Here is a 15,621-nt window from a genome sequence, read left to right as displayed (position 1 = left end):
CTGACACCACATGAACAGCCCTTTATAAACAACCTTAATATAAACGGATTCCAGCCAGGAGATTCAAATCCACAATAAAAAAGCAAGCTGAGCTCTAGAACCAATATTAAATCAATATCAACTATTCACACTTAAATAATTTGCCTCAGCTGTTCAGTCCTGGTTGATGAGATTTCAAGTGTGAACATCTATGCTACAGAGAGCAAGCACCAAATATAAATAGACAATAAACCAAACTTACAAAAATATTTTTTATTTTTATTAAAAAGCAATACCAAAAGCAAATGTAAACACTAAGCTCAACTGTTCACAGAAGCAGGAGAGGACTACTCTCAAAGCAGTTACAATGATAGCAAATTAAATATCTTGGCACAACAACCAGTATTATTCTTAGATGCAAGTCACTTATCGGAGCCTGTCCCAGCGCCAGATGCTCGCATCATCACATACAGCTATAAGGATACTACTGTCTCTGCTGAAGCTGGTTTGTCGAATGGCAGCAGCACATTTTGGATGCGTAAGAGTGGTACACCTAATAAAAAAAAGATTCAGTGTGACATTCATGTTTCTATTCATTCACTCTCACATGAATAATAGTATGATTACCACAAGGATGAGCACAGAAAACAGCACCAGTCTATATCTCCCTCACATTATTTTTTTTCAAATTCCCTGAATGCAAGAACTTACTTTCCCAGCAACAACCTAATTTTTCTTTCATTAATTTCTAAAAATTATCAAGATCTAAAGGAAGATGTGTTTGCTTCACTTTAGTCTAAAGATGGGGATTCATATGAATGATGCACTTACATATTACCAAAGGAAAAGGGGGATTGACATGGAAAACTAATATGTGAAAGGAAAATATTATACCTTCTTTATATACAGTAGCCCCTCCATTTTCGCAGGGATCCCTTCCGTAACCACCCACCCACCCCCTCCTCCCACAAAAATGGAAAATCACCAGTATTCAAGCCCAATTGGCTTGAATGGCGGCACACACACCATTTTGTCCCCCTCCATTTGCCGCCCACAAATGGGCAAGGGATGCAGATTCAAAGTCCGCAAAAACGGATGGGTAACTGTACTTACTTTCCATGTTCAGATAATGAGATCACACTATATGAAATATACAGAAGTGTGCACCTACTTATCAATCATATAGGGTAGCAAAAACTTAGTGTAAATGTGGACATAAGCCATAGGTTAAAGTTGGCAAAAGGTTAGCAGGAACCAAAGTCCTGCAGAGACTGCATCTATCACAAAAACAGGATAGTATATTGGTATACTATCAGCAACAAAATAGACATAAAAAGGAGCTCGAGAGCAATACAAATAATCATGTGGTCAAGACAAAATATGTAATTCTTTTGGTTAAGGGGTGCAAGAACAGAGCAAGGGTGAAAATTTTCTTGGTGAGGAAATGAAAGATGGAATTCAGAGGACAAAATTCATTGGCAGAAAGAGGTGAAACAAGTGACATACAGAGGACATATTAGACAGATGGTAAGAAGTAGAAATAAAGAGTATCTGAGGGTATGACATGTATTATTAGAGCTTGTTTTCTGATGTGCCAGATATCAGAAACCAAACCAAGTTACAAAATACAAGAAAAGAGATTCCACATAAACATTAGTTGTTGGTTTTTAACAGAGCTGTTTGACAGTGGAATAAATTGCCTTGAAGAGTGGTGGCCTCTCCATTTTCAGAGGTCTTTTAACAGAGGTTGGATGGACATCTTTCATGAGTACTTTAGTTGTGTCTTCTTGCCCATCACAAGACTGCCCTTCCAACTCTAAGATTCTATGATTCTAAGCAATAAATGGTCAACACATACATATCTAAGGGCAACCATATAAAAGTAGATGGAAGACATCAAGCTGAATTATTCCCAGATTCTAAAACTGATAGCAGAATGTTCTACTAAAACGTGTTTTGATTTCTCTTACAATTGTAAACATTCCAACATGCCATGATACCTATGCCTAAATCCATGAGTTAGTCAACTAGCAGAAACTTACTGAATCAATGGGAACTTAAACATTCCACTGATGCAGAAGAATTACTCTAGTTGGGGTTCACAATAGGATTTAGCTCCTGTCTGTAATTCTGTCAAAATGATTTTTAAATAAACTTTGTGCTTTTCTTAAAAGTATATCTGGTTTTTAATCCCATAAGCAAGCCTCAGTCACAGACCTTGGGTGGTGCAGCTTTATAGTCTTTCTTTGAAACAGGCCTCAGTTGTTTTAATCATCATCACAATAGGCTAATGGAAATTTAAGTCCTCGTTCCATAGTGCCTACAAGCAAGAACCAAACACTCACTTGGCCTTATGAGGGTCTTCTACTTCTAAATCCCAAACGTACAGTTTGCCAACTTGATTGCCCAGTGCCAGCATCTGGAAAAAAACAAAAGATACACAAAGTCAATGTGTTGCAGTCACACACAGTGGTTTCCAACCTTTGGTCCTCCATTTGCTTTGGACTTCAGCTCCCAAAAGCCCCAGCCAACTTGGCCAACAGTCAAAATTATGGGAGCTGAAGTACAAATCATCTGGAGGACCAATGGTTGGGAACCACTGGTCTATACAGTAAGATGGAGGGAATCTGAGTGTGATTGTTTAGTATGAGACACCACCAAAGCCTAGTAGATGACCACTTCCAAGATCAGCTTTACCACATCCAGCACCCTTCAGATGTGACATGGAACATACAGTAATAAGGACAGGAGTTCACTGGTGAGCATTTCCCAAGCACACTAAACTCAGTAAGTGTCACTATCAAGTTCCCTGAGCTTCTGCATTTGCCCACTTCTCATAACTTCTCACATCATTCCCAACATTGAACATATCGATATGCAGTTACACAGGGAACATCCACTAAATCAGGATCAAAAGCACAAAACCTTCCATACATTAACTCACAGCAAGTTTCATCAGTCCCAGCCAGTACAATCAATGGCCAACGATTATGAGAGTTAACATCCATCAATATTATACTTTTTCCACTCCTACATTAAAACCCTGATTAACTTCTATATACTCCATGTGGCTTTCCCACAGATTTTATGAACTATTGCCCCATCTTAACTTGTATCCTCCATCTTGACACTTACCTTTTGCCAGAAATCCATTGAAAACCTCATATACCAAATATCACACTGACTGTAGTCAAACCGCCCTAGAATGGTCACATTAGACTCGCTGGGTTTAATTTTATCTATGTCATCTTCCATTTTGCCAGGCTTCCAGCATACAATGGCATTTTCACAAGACTGTGGAGGGAATGAAAAAAGTTCCAATATAAACCAGATGGCACTCTCACTTTTTCAACCTAACATTTGCAGAAAATTTATTGTGAGGAGTAAAATTATTATTAAAGACACAGGAAGATGCTATTCCATTGCATTTTGTATGTTCCTATTCCATCAGTTAAAGAGCTTTTAAGGCTTCCAAAAATCAAAATATAAAACTGTGAACATATTATTTTTAAAACAAAAAGCAGCATACCTTGGAAAGTATCAGGTCTCCAAGCCATCGCACACAGTCTACATAATTCCTATGTATGTCTCTGGTAGAGAAGTCAGGAAAGTGGATTTTTTGAGAAACAAATGGTCTGAAGAAGAAAGAGTGAACACATCCAATCAGCAACAAGGTAAAACTTGAGAAGATGGATAATTGGACTGGGATTCGATAACAGTCAATAATATACAAGCTCAACCAAGAGATACTGGCACAGATCAGATAATCTTTTTAAAAATCATTTTAAGCCACCTTGACCCCCATCTTGGGAGACAGGTGGGATATACTGTATATACCCACATACAGTGGTGCCTCGGGTTACGAAATTAATTCGTAACGCGGCCGCTTTCGTAACCCGAAAAGCCTTCGTAAGCCGAATTGCCATAGGCGCTAATGGGGAAAAGCCGCGATTCCGTGCGAAAAAGCCGAAAAAAGCACCAAAAGTTTTTTCGTAACCCGAAAAAACATTCGTAACCCGAAACAATAATTCCCTATGGGATTTTTTCGTATCCCGAAAATTTCGTAACCTGGGTATTTCGTATCCCGAGGTACCACTGTATAAGTCTAGAAATTTTAGTCAAAAAAATTGATCCAAAAAAACTGAATCAACTTATCTATGGGTCAATGTAAATATTAACTTTTAACTCTTATTTAAAAAGGAGCCATCCCCTGGTAAGGAAAGAGTATAATCTGTTCTGGAAGTGGTGATCCCCCTTCAACTCTCTCATTCATCCAGCCTTTAGTATGAGCACAAACAATTGAGCTTGCTGGAATCTTGTAAGTTCTTTGGCATTGTTTTCCTTTCCTTTGTCCTTTAGATCCTGTGTTACATGCCTCTAAATTTTACCCTCAACTTATCCATGGGCCATGTAAAAATCCATAATTTTGGTCTCAAAACCTGCCCTCAATTCATACAAGTGACTGACTTACAGTCTAGTATGTATGGTAGATATGGTAACAATCTATAGCTTCTCAGTCCAGAACTGACATGTGTCCACCTGTTCCATCCTGCTCATGTCTACTTAGTTTCAGTGAGCATATTGATTTTTTTTTATTAAAAAAAAAAAAAAGACCATCTCCTGGAACATCTAAACCAGAACCCTGTGGTTTAAAGACTCCCCAGGGGATGAAATCAGTATCAGATTTTTTGGGAACTGTTACTGTAATACGGCTCCATACGTCCCTCCTGCTTACAAAGCATTAAAAAAAACTAATAAAATCCAATGATAACACTGTAAAGCTTGTCCTGTATCAAAAGAGAAAGTGGAATATCAGTATTTATGCTGCAGTTCTATGGCCATTACATTGAGCATAAGCCCTTCTGAACTGAATTAGACGTATTTCTATCTAAAACACATGCAGGACAGTGCTGCCAAGTGCCTATACCTATAGTGACAAAGAAGTCAAAGGACAATTTAGAAGCTATCCCTTTTTTTGATCCAGACATTTATCAGCTTTTGAAAGCATTGATAAGATATCAGTGAAGAGATTAAAAATGTACTAGAGGGAAGAAAACACAGTCAGTTCAGGACTGCCTTTACCTGTTAGTTTTGTTGGGATTGTATTCATAGGATTCCTTGATGGCATTTATCATCCTCTTTGAATTGATTCGCCAGAGTTTCAATGAGTGATCCATGCCACAAGACATGATTTTCTCACCAAGCAGGTCATAATCCTACATGCACAAAATGTAATAGCTTTTTAGGTTTTGCACCAAACATTAAAATTGAATCAGACTAGAAGGCAAGACAACAACCACTGACGGCTGCACAGTGTGCTTCCACACCAAGGGCTCTTAATGTTAGCAACTGAACATCATTAGGCAGCTATTCTATCTTGAACAGAATACAAAATAATCTGGACGCCATATAAAATTATCTGAATATAATAGCATGATTGCACAACAAAGGCCTTATCTCTAAGTACCCAAAATCAATTACATTGTAATACTAGGCAATGAGATCTGTAAAGCTAATCTTGCTTCCATATTCCATTCCAACAAGCAATTTTCAATTTGTTTGTCAAAGAAAAGTGTGAAATGAGAAGAAACTGGGAAGCAATGCATAGAACTTACTGCACTTAAAACTTCATCTCTGTGCCCTTCCACACCTCCAAATATTGCCACCAAAGTGTCTGTCTGAATGTTCCATAATCTTAGTGCATGATCTAGTAGAATAAATAAACAAGTTATATCATGGCATCAGCACTTCTTGTGATTAGTTTAAGCAGCCATTTAACTGAAAATCACATTCTGATTAACTACACAGTTCATTTTATAAATGGTATACAAAAAATATTGATGATAGCAGCTACTTCAATCATGGCTAAGAAACTAGATTCATACAATAGCTTGTCTATACTTGCTATGTCTCATTTCTCAATGTAATATTGATATGTATCCTTATTCAAGAAAGAGCAATGAAACATTACATTTCTCTTGATGCTGGTTTTTTAAGAGAAAAACAGAACCCTGATGAACATTTCCTTGTCTTTGAGCAACATCTCCTCTCACAGCAATAGCACATGAAACAGATCACTGGTGTAACATGATATAACATGCAGCATTCAGAAAACCATCATTAACTTAAATCCCTTTCACCTAACTCTCACGGAAACTCTCAAAGCCCTAAATGTGACTATAATCTATATACAAAAACATTTGGAGCAAAGGTTTCTAGGTAGAATTATGTTTATTTTGTTCTCATCTGGAGTACTGCTTTACTGAAAAAGTAAAAGTCATCTTCCAAAGATAAAGATATATACCCATTTTTAAATCTACCATCAGTACATGTAGTACATTACAGAACTGTACACAAACAGGTAACACAAACAGGCACTGCTCCAATGAACTCACAATCTAATAGAGATGCTATAATGCCAAGTCACATTTTAACAAATCTTGGAGAGCTTTGGAGTCAAAAACATTATTCTGGTGCAACTGCTAGAAGAATGGAAACACGGGCTTCTGGGTTTACACCAGGGGTAGGCAACCTTTTTGAGCCGGGGGCCGGGTTGCTGTCCCTCAGACAACTGGGGGGCCGAACTCAAAATGGCACCTGGAGCGGCACGGAAGCTGCGGTGGGGGCAGCAATCGGCGGCAGGACCGGTCCCAAGGCCTCGCCGGGCCGGATTCGGCCCGTAAGTTGCCAACCCCTGGTTAAACCAAGACCTCTGGATAAATTAAACCAGATTTATGTAACCTGGTATTCCTCTCCCCGCAAATGATTTGAACTACAACTCCATGATCCAGAATCATTTGCCATGCTGGTTGGGGTTTATAAGGGAGTTGTGGCCCAGAATATCTGGAAGATTCCTGGTTGCCTACCACTGGTTTAAACTATGATTTGTTCACACAAGGCAGGATCAGTAACAAGTTCATCAGACAACAGCAAAGCAAGATTTAAACACAGATGCTTAGAAGCTCTCACAAATCCAAGCTATGCCCTGACTGATCTTGTAATGCTGAACTATTACACTGTTTATTTCCAAAATCACCCCAAATAGTAGTGAATGAAGAGGTAATGGAGGAAACTACAGGCACAAATGCTATTACAGTATGTGTTTTCAGTGCTAATTTGTCAAAACATGTTGACAAAATATGTGAAAAATTATTACTTTTTGTAACATGTCTTCATTTGGCATTAGTGGAAGGCTTCTGGTCTTTTTTGATGCTACCCTACTTCTCCCCTCCTCTCTCCTTGTGTTCTAACAGAAGTAGTCCATTAAGAGACTATTGCTCATACCTTTGCTTACAGACAAAAGAAGATTTGGATCCCTGGGGTGAAATTTCAGTTCATTGATTGCATTGCCATGGCCCACGTAGTGCTACAACAAAATTCATAGATTAGGTTATTACCTTCAACACAACTCCATATTTCATATTTAAATTCAGAGAAATGGTTTAAAACATAGTACACTTCTTCTGCCAACTTACCTTTATGCACTGCATTGTAATAGGATTAATTATCCTAATAATGCCTCTAGATCCAGCAACAGCCAAAAGGGGATGGCTTGTGTTGCTATCATAGGTCCAAGCACAAGTATAAAAGTTTTCATCTGCCTGAAGAGTACAGTTAAGGTCTATACATGCAGCTGTATAATTGTTTATTGCCCATCAAATATTAGACAACAATTTAAAACATGCCCATCCCAAAAAAACCCACCACTTGACTCACAATTTCAAAATAAGTCAATGATGCTGGTTTTTGTTATGTTTTTTTGGAAAAGCACAGTTTATTCCTTAATTGTTTTTATGCATGATTTTGCATTTGGCACACAAAGTAAGTAGAAGACAGTGATCAATTACGTAAACTGAATCTGCTGCATAATCATCCACTAAAAATACAATACAAATCCCATAACTTTAGGGCAGAGGTGGTAATTAAACAGATAAACTGAGGATTTTTAGGCAGGGGTGGTAATATAGAGAAAGTATAAAGTGATGAAAGCCACATATACCTCATTCATCAATATATATCAAAATGCAAAGGTATAGCCATGTTAGTTTGGAAAATCAGTACGGAAAAGGATCTCGTAGCACCTTTCAGACTAACTGAAAGAAAGAGGTTAATAGCATGAGATTTCACTGACTTCAGCCTACTTCTTCAGATGCATGTTTGGTTCTCCAGTCCAAACATGCATCTGAGGAAGTAGGCTGAAATCTACGAAAGCTCATGCTACCAACTTCTTTCTTTCAGTTAGTCTCAAAGTTGCTACAAGATCTTTCTGCATGCATTAAAATGTTGTGTTCACAATCTTAATAATAATAATAATAATAATATTTATTTGTATCTCGCCTCTCCCTTATGAGGATGGAGGCGGGTTTGAAAAGAGCCTTGATAAGGTACTCACTTTAGACCCCTGACTACTAAACATATTTTACTAAGGCATTCAGAATATTAAACAACATGTAATAATAATAATAATAATGAACTTTTATTTATATCCTGTCTACTCCAATTAGGACCGAGGCAGTTTACAGTAAAATAGTCTGAGATGTTACTGAGATGTGTTGGCTTAAATAGGGATGTTATTATAACTGATTATTATAACAGCATACACTGTTAACTTTATGAAGTGGGCCACTCTTAAAGATGGGCTGAGAGAATATGCCTTGCTCAACACCACAGGGTATCATGTGTCCTAACAACAGTGATGACATTAACCTCTTGGGAACATGCTGATCAGATTTCACTGAATAGGAAACAGACAGGCAGGCACATGCTACTCCCCGCTGTGGTTATATCAAAGCAAGGAGACAGAGATGAAGAAACTGATCAGTAGGGAACGGAAATGGACAGAACACTGGGCAGGGAGAGGCCACTGAGCAGGGGGATCCCAGATGCAATGTAGCAGATCAATATTTATTTGGTGAACTTACTCTTGATTAGAACCTCTTTGAATTGGGTCCCACTGAACAAGGAAATCTCTAAGAACACAAGAAGGAACACAAGAAGGACCAGAGGCCTGTCTGGTTTATCATTTTGTTCCCACAGCAGCCAATTATATCCTTATGATAACTCTGGGCAACTGTTAGGGGTTTGAAGGCCACATTGGCCAACAAGGAAACTTTAGAGAGCTGCACTCACTGCCCCATCATTTTTTACAAAGTCAAAAATTTTGCCCCAAAACACATTCTGAAGTAGGGAAAACTATTTTGCTGTGTTTTGCCCTTCCTCCCACCATTTTAGGCTTAGAAGAAGCCATTTTTTTTATCAGGAAGTAACCTTTCTGGGTCACTTCTTGTTATTAAAAGGGAATGACAAAAGTAGAGAAGTTGTGCCACACAGCCCCTAAAGGGCAATTGGGAGCAAAAAAATTGAGAAAGGGGGTCTGGGGGGTCTCTGGGAGCCTCACACAGCCTGCAAGTGGCATTTTCCCCATCTCTGGCTTATGGGAACTCAAGAAAATGAACATAATACCACTTCATGTTCCCCTGCAACTGGTACTAGTACTGGAGAGAATATACACATTTTATGAACAGTAGCAAAGTCTAAGCAATAGTCTTAAAGCTATGCTATATTGTGGTCATCATCAGGCCTGAAGAGGAAGAGCCCTCCCCTCCCTCCTTCCAACTGTCATCTTCTGGCCTGGGAAGGAGCGAAAGGACAGACCCAAAGCCATTGGGCCTGAAGAGGAAGAGCCGGCCTCGATTAAGAAAAAGAGTCCTCCCTCCGGTCCATCTGCCTTGGTCCAGGCCTCAGAGGGAGAGAACAATGCTGGACCTGATCCCCTCCCCACCTCACCATTCGCTTCTCCTTTTGTGTTGTGTCTTTTAGATTGTAAGCCTGAGGGCAGGGAACTGTCTATTATACCCTCTGTTGTAAACCGCTCGGATTCCCAGTGATTGGGCGGCATATAAATAAATCCTATCATCATCATAATCACATCATCATCATCATTATTATTACATCTTGGGAAGGTGAATGTCACAGTTTAAAAGCAGCAAGTGCTTTCTTTTATTGTTCCAAATCTCCCTCTACTAAACTGCATTGGATCATATTAGTTTCTTTAGTGAGACATAATTAAAAAAAAACCTCTCTATCCATTTTCTCCAAACAATACAAATTGTATACCTCTCTATCCTGTCCTCTCCCCCATTCCCATCTTTTTGGCTTTTAAAAACTAAAGAGTTCCAAACCTTTTTAGATTTTACTTACAGAAATTTTGTTCCTAGCTTCTGGGTTGCCATCTCCTGCATTTTTTCCAACTCCACAATACCCTTTTTCAGCATGGTGACCAGAACTGTTCACAATATTCAAAATGTGGTCACACCATAAATTTATATAAGGACAGTATGATCCTGGCAGTTTTATTTCAATACCTTTCCTAAGACCAATATCGTATGTGCCCTCCCTCCCCTTTTATTTTACAGCACCTACAGAGTTAATTTTTTCATCTTATGAAGCTTCTCTGAAAACAATCCCAGAAATTTAAGAAAGGATACATCAGCATCCACATAGGACTGCAATAAACGTATCTCTCCTTGGGAGTGGCATTCATACAGAGTAACCTAGAGGCAGACGAAAGGAAAGACATTAAGATAATTCTTAACACATATTGGTGAAACATTAAACCATATTTCCCAACTCACTTTTCCCTCTCTTCTATTGTGGATGGGCAGAGAATAAAAACAGCACAATATGTTATCAAGGCAGTAACTTGCTTTATTGATCCACAGCCCCATCCACCTTTTATAACTCTGGTTTTATTGTTGTTGTGCATTTTCAAATCATTTCTGACTTATGGCAATCCTAAAGTGAACACATCAAAGCATTTACCTGACAAGATTTGTTCAAAGGGAGTTTGCCATTGCTTTCTTCTGAAGCTGAGAGGGTGACTTGCCTAAGGTCACCCAATGAGCTTTCATGGCCAAGTGAAGATTCAGACTCTAGGCTCCCTGCAGTCTTACTCCAACACTTAAGCCACTACAGTGCACTGGCTCTCATGGGTCTCAATGACCGATCTGCATTTACAATGTATTATGAGGCCAGTAACTTGCTCAGACTGTACTGTCCTCATCCCTGTCCACCTCTTATGTCATTAATTTGGCTTTATTTCATATTCAAGGAGCAGACATGCTCACAGCACAGCTCTGGCTCCCAAGAAGTTGATAGACATGTAGTTACAAGATGTCCCACTATTTGAGCAGCTTCAAAATCAGGGCCAGAGAAGGCATATTTAAAATTAACCAGAGAAATATTTGCTATAGCTGCATGTCCAGTATAATAGATATGGCATTTTCAAGTCCAAAGTAGACCAGACTCTGTTGCATAGTCAGTTGAATCACTGGGGTCAGTTAGAAATTCCAGTTACAATTTTAGCCAGCTGCAAAAGCCTGGTTTGCACTATACTGTTCTTTTCCCTCACATATGATTCAACTCTTACAATCAGAAATATTGCTTGGCTTTTGGAAACACACACACAAGCTGTTGTAGTAGTTCTCAGTATTGGAACTCAAAATCTTGGTTGACTACATCTCCCAGAAACTCTGCACTGGTCATGGTGGCTGGGATATCTGAAGTTGGTCCAACAGCATCCAGGAGCCAACATTTGAAAAGCAGAAAGCAAATCAAGAAGGAATGACAAGGAAGATTAACTCAGTTATATCACTCACTCTGTTGCTGCCAACAGTGGCAAATACCAGGGGATCACCTTCCTTGCTGTGCCAGTTGAACTGTACCCCAAACAATGGCTGACCATGATCTTCCTAAAAAGGAAAGAGATATAACTAAGAGTCAAATTACAAAACCTGTATATTTTCTCTTTTTTTAAACTCTGAGAATGATAAATACATCAGTCCTCACTGCCTAATCCCTCCAATCAACAATATTATATCAATACATGAAGTATAACTTTATATATGCAGTATCAAATTATCTATAAATTACAAATATTTAGTAGAACTATGATTAGCTGTTCCATTTCTATATTAATACCGACTTTGCCCAGAATCCAGTTGATCAGTTGGAGAACCATCTTCAACATTTAGTTCTTAAAAATACATTTAAAATGGGTACCAGGATGCTACTAAGTTATGCTCCTTTAGTCCTTCTCCAACCACAAGAAAATAGCTGGTTAATTTTTCTGTAGGTGTAACAAACCATATTCTGTCACACATTCTGTGAAATGGTAGTGCTTGAGCATTTTTCCAAATTCTAGTAATCTTAGTATGTATGTATGTATGTATGTTTATTTACGGTCTTCAGCCAAAACATCTCAAAGTTATAAAAACACTATCAATAAAAGCATTCTTACAAAAACTAATAAAAAACAAATTAAAACCCAAATTCACATGTAAACAGGAAGCATTACACATCAACATAGAGGAAACATAAAAGAGGCAATCCTTTAACATCTTGTTCCATCATTTAACCACAAGTCCGATCCTTAATTATTTGTTTGCGTGTACCACTGGCGACAGCACAAAACTGAGCCGTATACTCAGTAATTTGTAGATCTACATCCTCGAGCAGTAGTGTCAGATAGTAATTAGCTGTTGAATTAAGGAGGAGCATGCACCTTGGCAGAAAGGGCAGTACAATACAATATGCTGAAGTGATTCCACTGAGGTGTCAGAACATGAGCATGTCTGGTTCTCATAAGGGAGCTTCTTATATTTCCCTTCCAAAACTGCAGAAGGAAGAATGTTAAAGCAGGCTGCAGTAAATGCTGCCCTAAATTTGGGTACTGTTAGGCTGGAAAAGTAGATTGGTCTAGCAAAGGTCATTTCCAAACTTCCTAAAACTGGGATATTCCTGATTTTACTCCTGTGGTTCTGTAGTTCTATATCTAAGATACGTAGTCTAATGGCTAGGTTTAACCTTTCGAAGCCCATTTGTATCAGGATAGTTGGTGAAAATCCACATTTGCTCAAGGTGCTGTTTATCATCAGTTTCTAGGAGGAAGAAAAATGGTCTGATAGAACCAAAGGAACCAGCCCATGTGGAACAAGCACGAGTTTATGCCAAAAGTTAATTATCATAATCCAAGTTCGTGCTTTGATGGAAATCAAACCTGCCTCAAGGCATATTGCTACATTTGACACAGAACATGAAACTGAAAATATACTTTTTAAAAATGTTGTCTATATTATCTAAAACTTTTCATTGGCCTGATACAGACCGGCCAAAATAAAGCTGCTTCGAGTCACTTTGCAGGTATGCTGTTTAAATGATACATGTGTCCTAAGAGTCCAGAAGCCGCACCAAAGCCACGCTCCAGTCCTAACGACTGGAGTGCAGCTTTGGTGCAGCTTCCAGACTGTATAGGGCCATAGTTGGTAATCTTAGTACTCACAGCTTCTACCAGGGTTACCAATAATCAGTAATAAAACTAATTTTGAGTTTTTTATTTGTATAAAAAACTTTTATTTAGTCAATCAATTACTTCATGCTAAAATATGTGACGTTCAGGCAAAAGAGCAACATAATACTCTAGTGTTCCCCTTAAGTCACACTTTCGCCAATGCATATCACAGGGTTGCCACAACTGTCCACTAAAACCAGGGACAAAATGTAGGACAAATTCTAGACCAGACTATAAGACAACTGCAGGACAAAACTCAACCCATTTTTCTTAAATGTCCTACATTTTGGGCTGAGTTTTGTCCTGCAGTTGTCCTACAGTTTGGTCTAGAATTTGTTCCACATTTTGTCCCTGGTTTTAGTGGACAATTATGGCAACCCTATTATATCACATATCATAATAGAGTTAAGTCATTATTAATTTTATGTAATTTTTGTGGGGCAGAAGTGCTACCTATGCATTTGTTTTATATGCCAGGACCAAATTCTTTTGTATACAGTTTCCCTTAGCCAAAATGCATGGGACCAGAAGTATTTTGAATTTCATGTTTTGGAATATTTGCACATACAGTACATAATGACATATCTTGGAAATGGGACTAAGGCTAAATATGAGATTAACTTATGTTTCACATACACCTTTTGAAGGTAATGGTATACATGACATTTTTAATAATTATATGCATGAAGCAAAATTTGTGTAAGCTGAACTATCAGAAAGCAGCGGCGTCACTGTCTCAGCCGCCCATGTGGACAATTTCAGATTTTCGGACAATGGATACTCAACCTCTACCGATTTTTAGATTTGTTTCCCAATTAATTTTACGTTCCATGTAGTTACCAGTCCTTCATAAACTGGCTAGAACTGGCGGGAATTGAAAACCAACATCTGGAGGGCTGCAGTTTGCCCAACCGTGGCCATAGAAAACAGGCTTAATGATACGACTCAGTTTATGGCCGCTCCTTGCATGCAAGCCTCCATGTTTTCTAAATCAAAAACTGGTGACTACTAGCTCCATCACAGTCACATTGGTAGATAACATAACTCTTCATTTTGAAACAAAACACCAGATTATTTAGGCCTTGGTTTGATCCAATAAAGCTGTTCTTAGAATCCAGTCAAGGCAGGCAAACCTGTGTCCCGCCAGATGCTGTTGGCTCACAACTCTCAACAGTCCCAGATAGCATTGCCAATAGGTACCTTTAGGCTGTTTACACATTTGAAGGAATATTTGCATTTCTTGGACTTCCATTTGCCTTTCCCCCAGCTTTTTCTTCCCGGAGCATTGGGTGTGTTTGTGGGAGTGTCGGGACGCTCTGTGTTAGTTCCGCTCTCTATGCTTACAGCGTCATCCTGCAAATATAAAACAGTCTGGCTTCAAAAGAAGAAATCAAGAGTAAGAGTTACAGCAACAGGAAACTAACTTGCTGAAGGAAAGAACTATCCTCCCTAAGACCCATCCCAACTCCTTCTTGAGAGGTCTTTAGACTGAGGCTGGATGGCCATTTGTTGGGGGTGCTTTGATGGAGAGTTCCTGCATGGCAGAATGGGGTTTGGCTGGATGGCCTTGCGGTCTCTTCCAACTCCATGATTCGGTGATTCTATGATTCACTCTCTTAGTCTCAGGGAAAGGCAATGGCAAACTCCCCTCTGAACAAATCTTGCCAAGAAAAACCCAGGATTGGGTCACCATAAGTAGGAAACTGCTTGAGGGCAGACAATATGCAGAATCCATCATCCAAGAATCAGAGAGTGGGAAGAAAGCACAAGGGCCATCCAGTCTAAATTGCGATTATGGCATTGCCTTCTAGAAGTTCACAGACCCTCTGTTTAATGATCTGCTCCAGAATCTTTCCTGGGATTGATCTCAGACTAACTGGCAATAATTGTTAGGATCCTCTTTCCCCCCCCCCCCCCTTTTTGAAGAGGGGGGCGGCCTTCCCCCCCCCCCCCCTCCGGGACTTCTCTTGTTCTCCGGTTCTTCTAATGCATGCACTTTACAAGCTTCTTTGCAAGAATGCCACTGGGGACCTTGTCAAAAGCCTTACTGGAACAGAGATATGCATATGCTACACCCACAGCATTCCCTTCGTCACTTGCCCATAGAGAAGGCATGCTTGCCCATAGGGAACCACTGGGGAACACTTGCCCATAGAGAATCCACTTCTACTGACGCAGCCTAGGATCGCATTAGCCTTTTTGGCTGCAGCGTCACACTGTCGGCTCGTGTTCAGTTCCAACCCCAAGGAAGCCTCCCGTGAGGATGAAACGGGGAAAGGACTGGGCCCTGGGGA

General features: G+C 39.3%; 1 protein-coding gene across 1 annotated transcript in view; it reads right to left on the bottom strand.

Moving 5' to 3' along the window:
• Positions 1-246: 246 nt before the first annotated feature.
• The window catches only part of EED (embryonic ectoderm development), a 17,981-nt gene continuing 2,606 nt past the window's right edge, over positions 247-15,621 (bottom strand). Inside the window, exons 2-12 of the mRNA XM_042460669.1 lie at positions 14,528-14,688; positions 11,637-11,729; positions 10,467-10,532; positions 7,455-7,580; positions 7,264-7,345; positions 5,595-5,686; positions 5,062-5,195; positions 3,509-3,614; positions 3,115-3,273; positions 2,325-2,398; positions 247-532 (exon numbers count right to left, since the gene is read on the bottom strand). Of these exons, the coding sequence (XP_042316603.1) occupies positions 406-532; positions 2,325-2,398; positions 3,115-3,273; positions 3,509-3,614; positions 5,062-5,195; positions 5,595-5,686; positions 7,264-7,345; positions 7,455-7,580; positions 10,467-10,532; positions 11,637-11,729; positions 14,528-14,688 (1,220 nt within the window). The 3' untranslated portion in view covers positions 247-405. The remainder of the gene's footprint in view (positions 533-2,324; positions 2,399-3,114; positions 3,274-3,508; positions 3,615-5,061; positions 5,196-5,594; positions 5,687-7,263; positions 7,346-7,454; positions 7,581-10,466; positions 10,533-11,636; positions 11,730-14,527; positions 14,689-15,621) is intronic.

The sequence above is a fragment of the Sceloporus undulatus genome, chromosome 3, assembly GCF_019175285.1.
Source record: "Sceloporus undulatus isolate JIND9_A2432 ecotype Alabama chromosome 3, SceUnd_v1.1, whole genome shotgun sequence".
Lineage (NCBI taxonomy): Eukaryota > Metazoa > Chordata > Lepidosauria > Squamata > Phrynosomatidae > Sceloporus > Sceloporus undulatus.
Note: the sequence above shows the minus strand (reverse complement) of the source record. Positions and strands in the feature narration are given on the sequence as shown.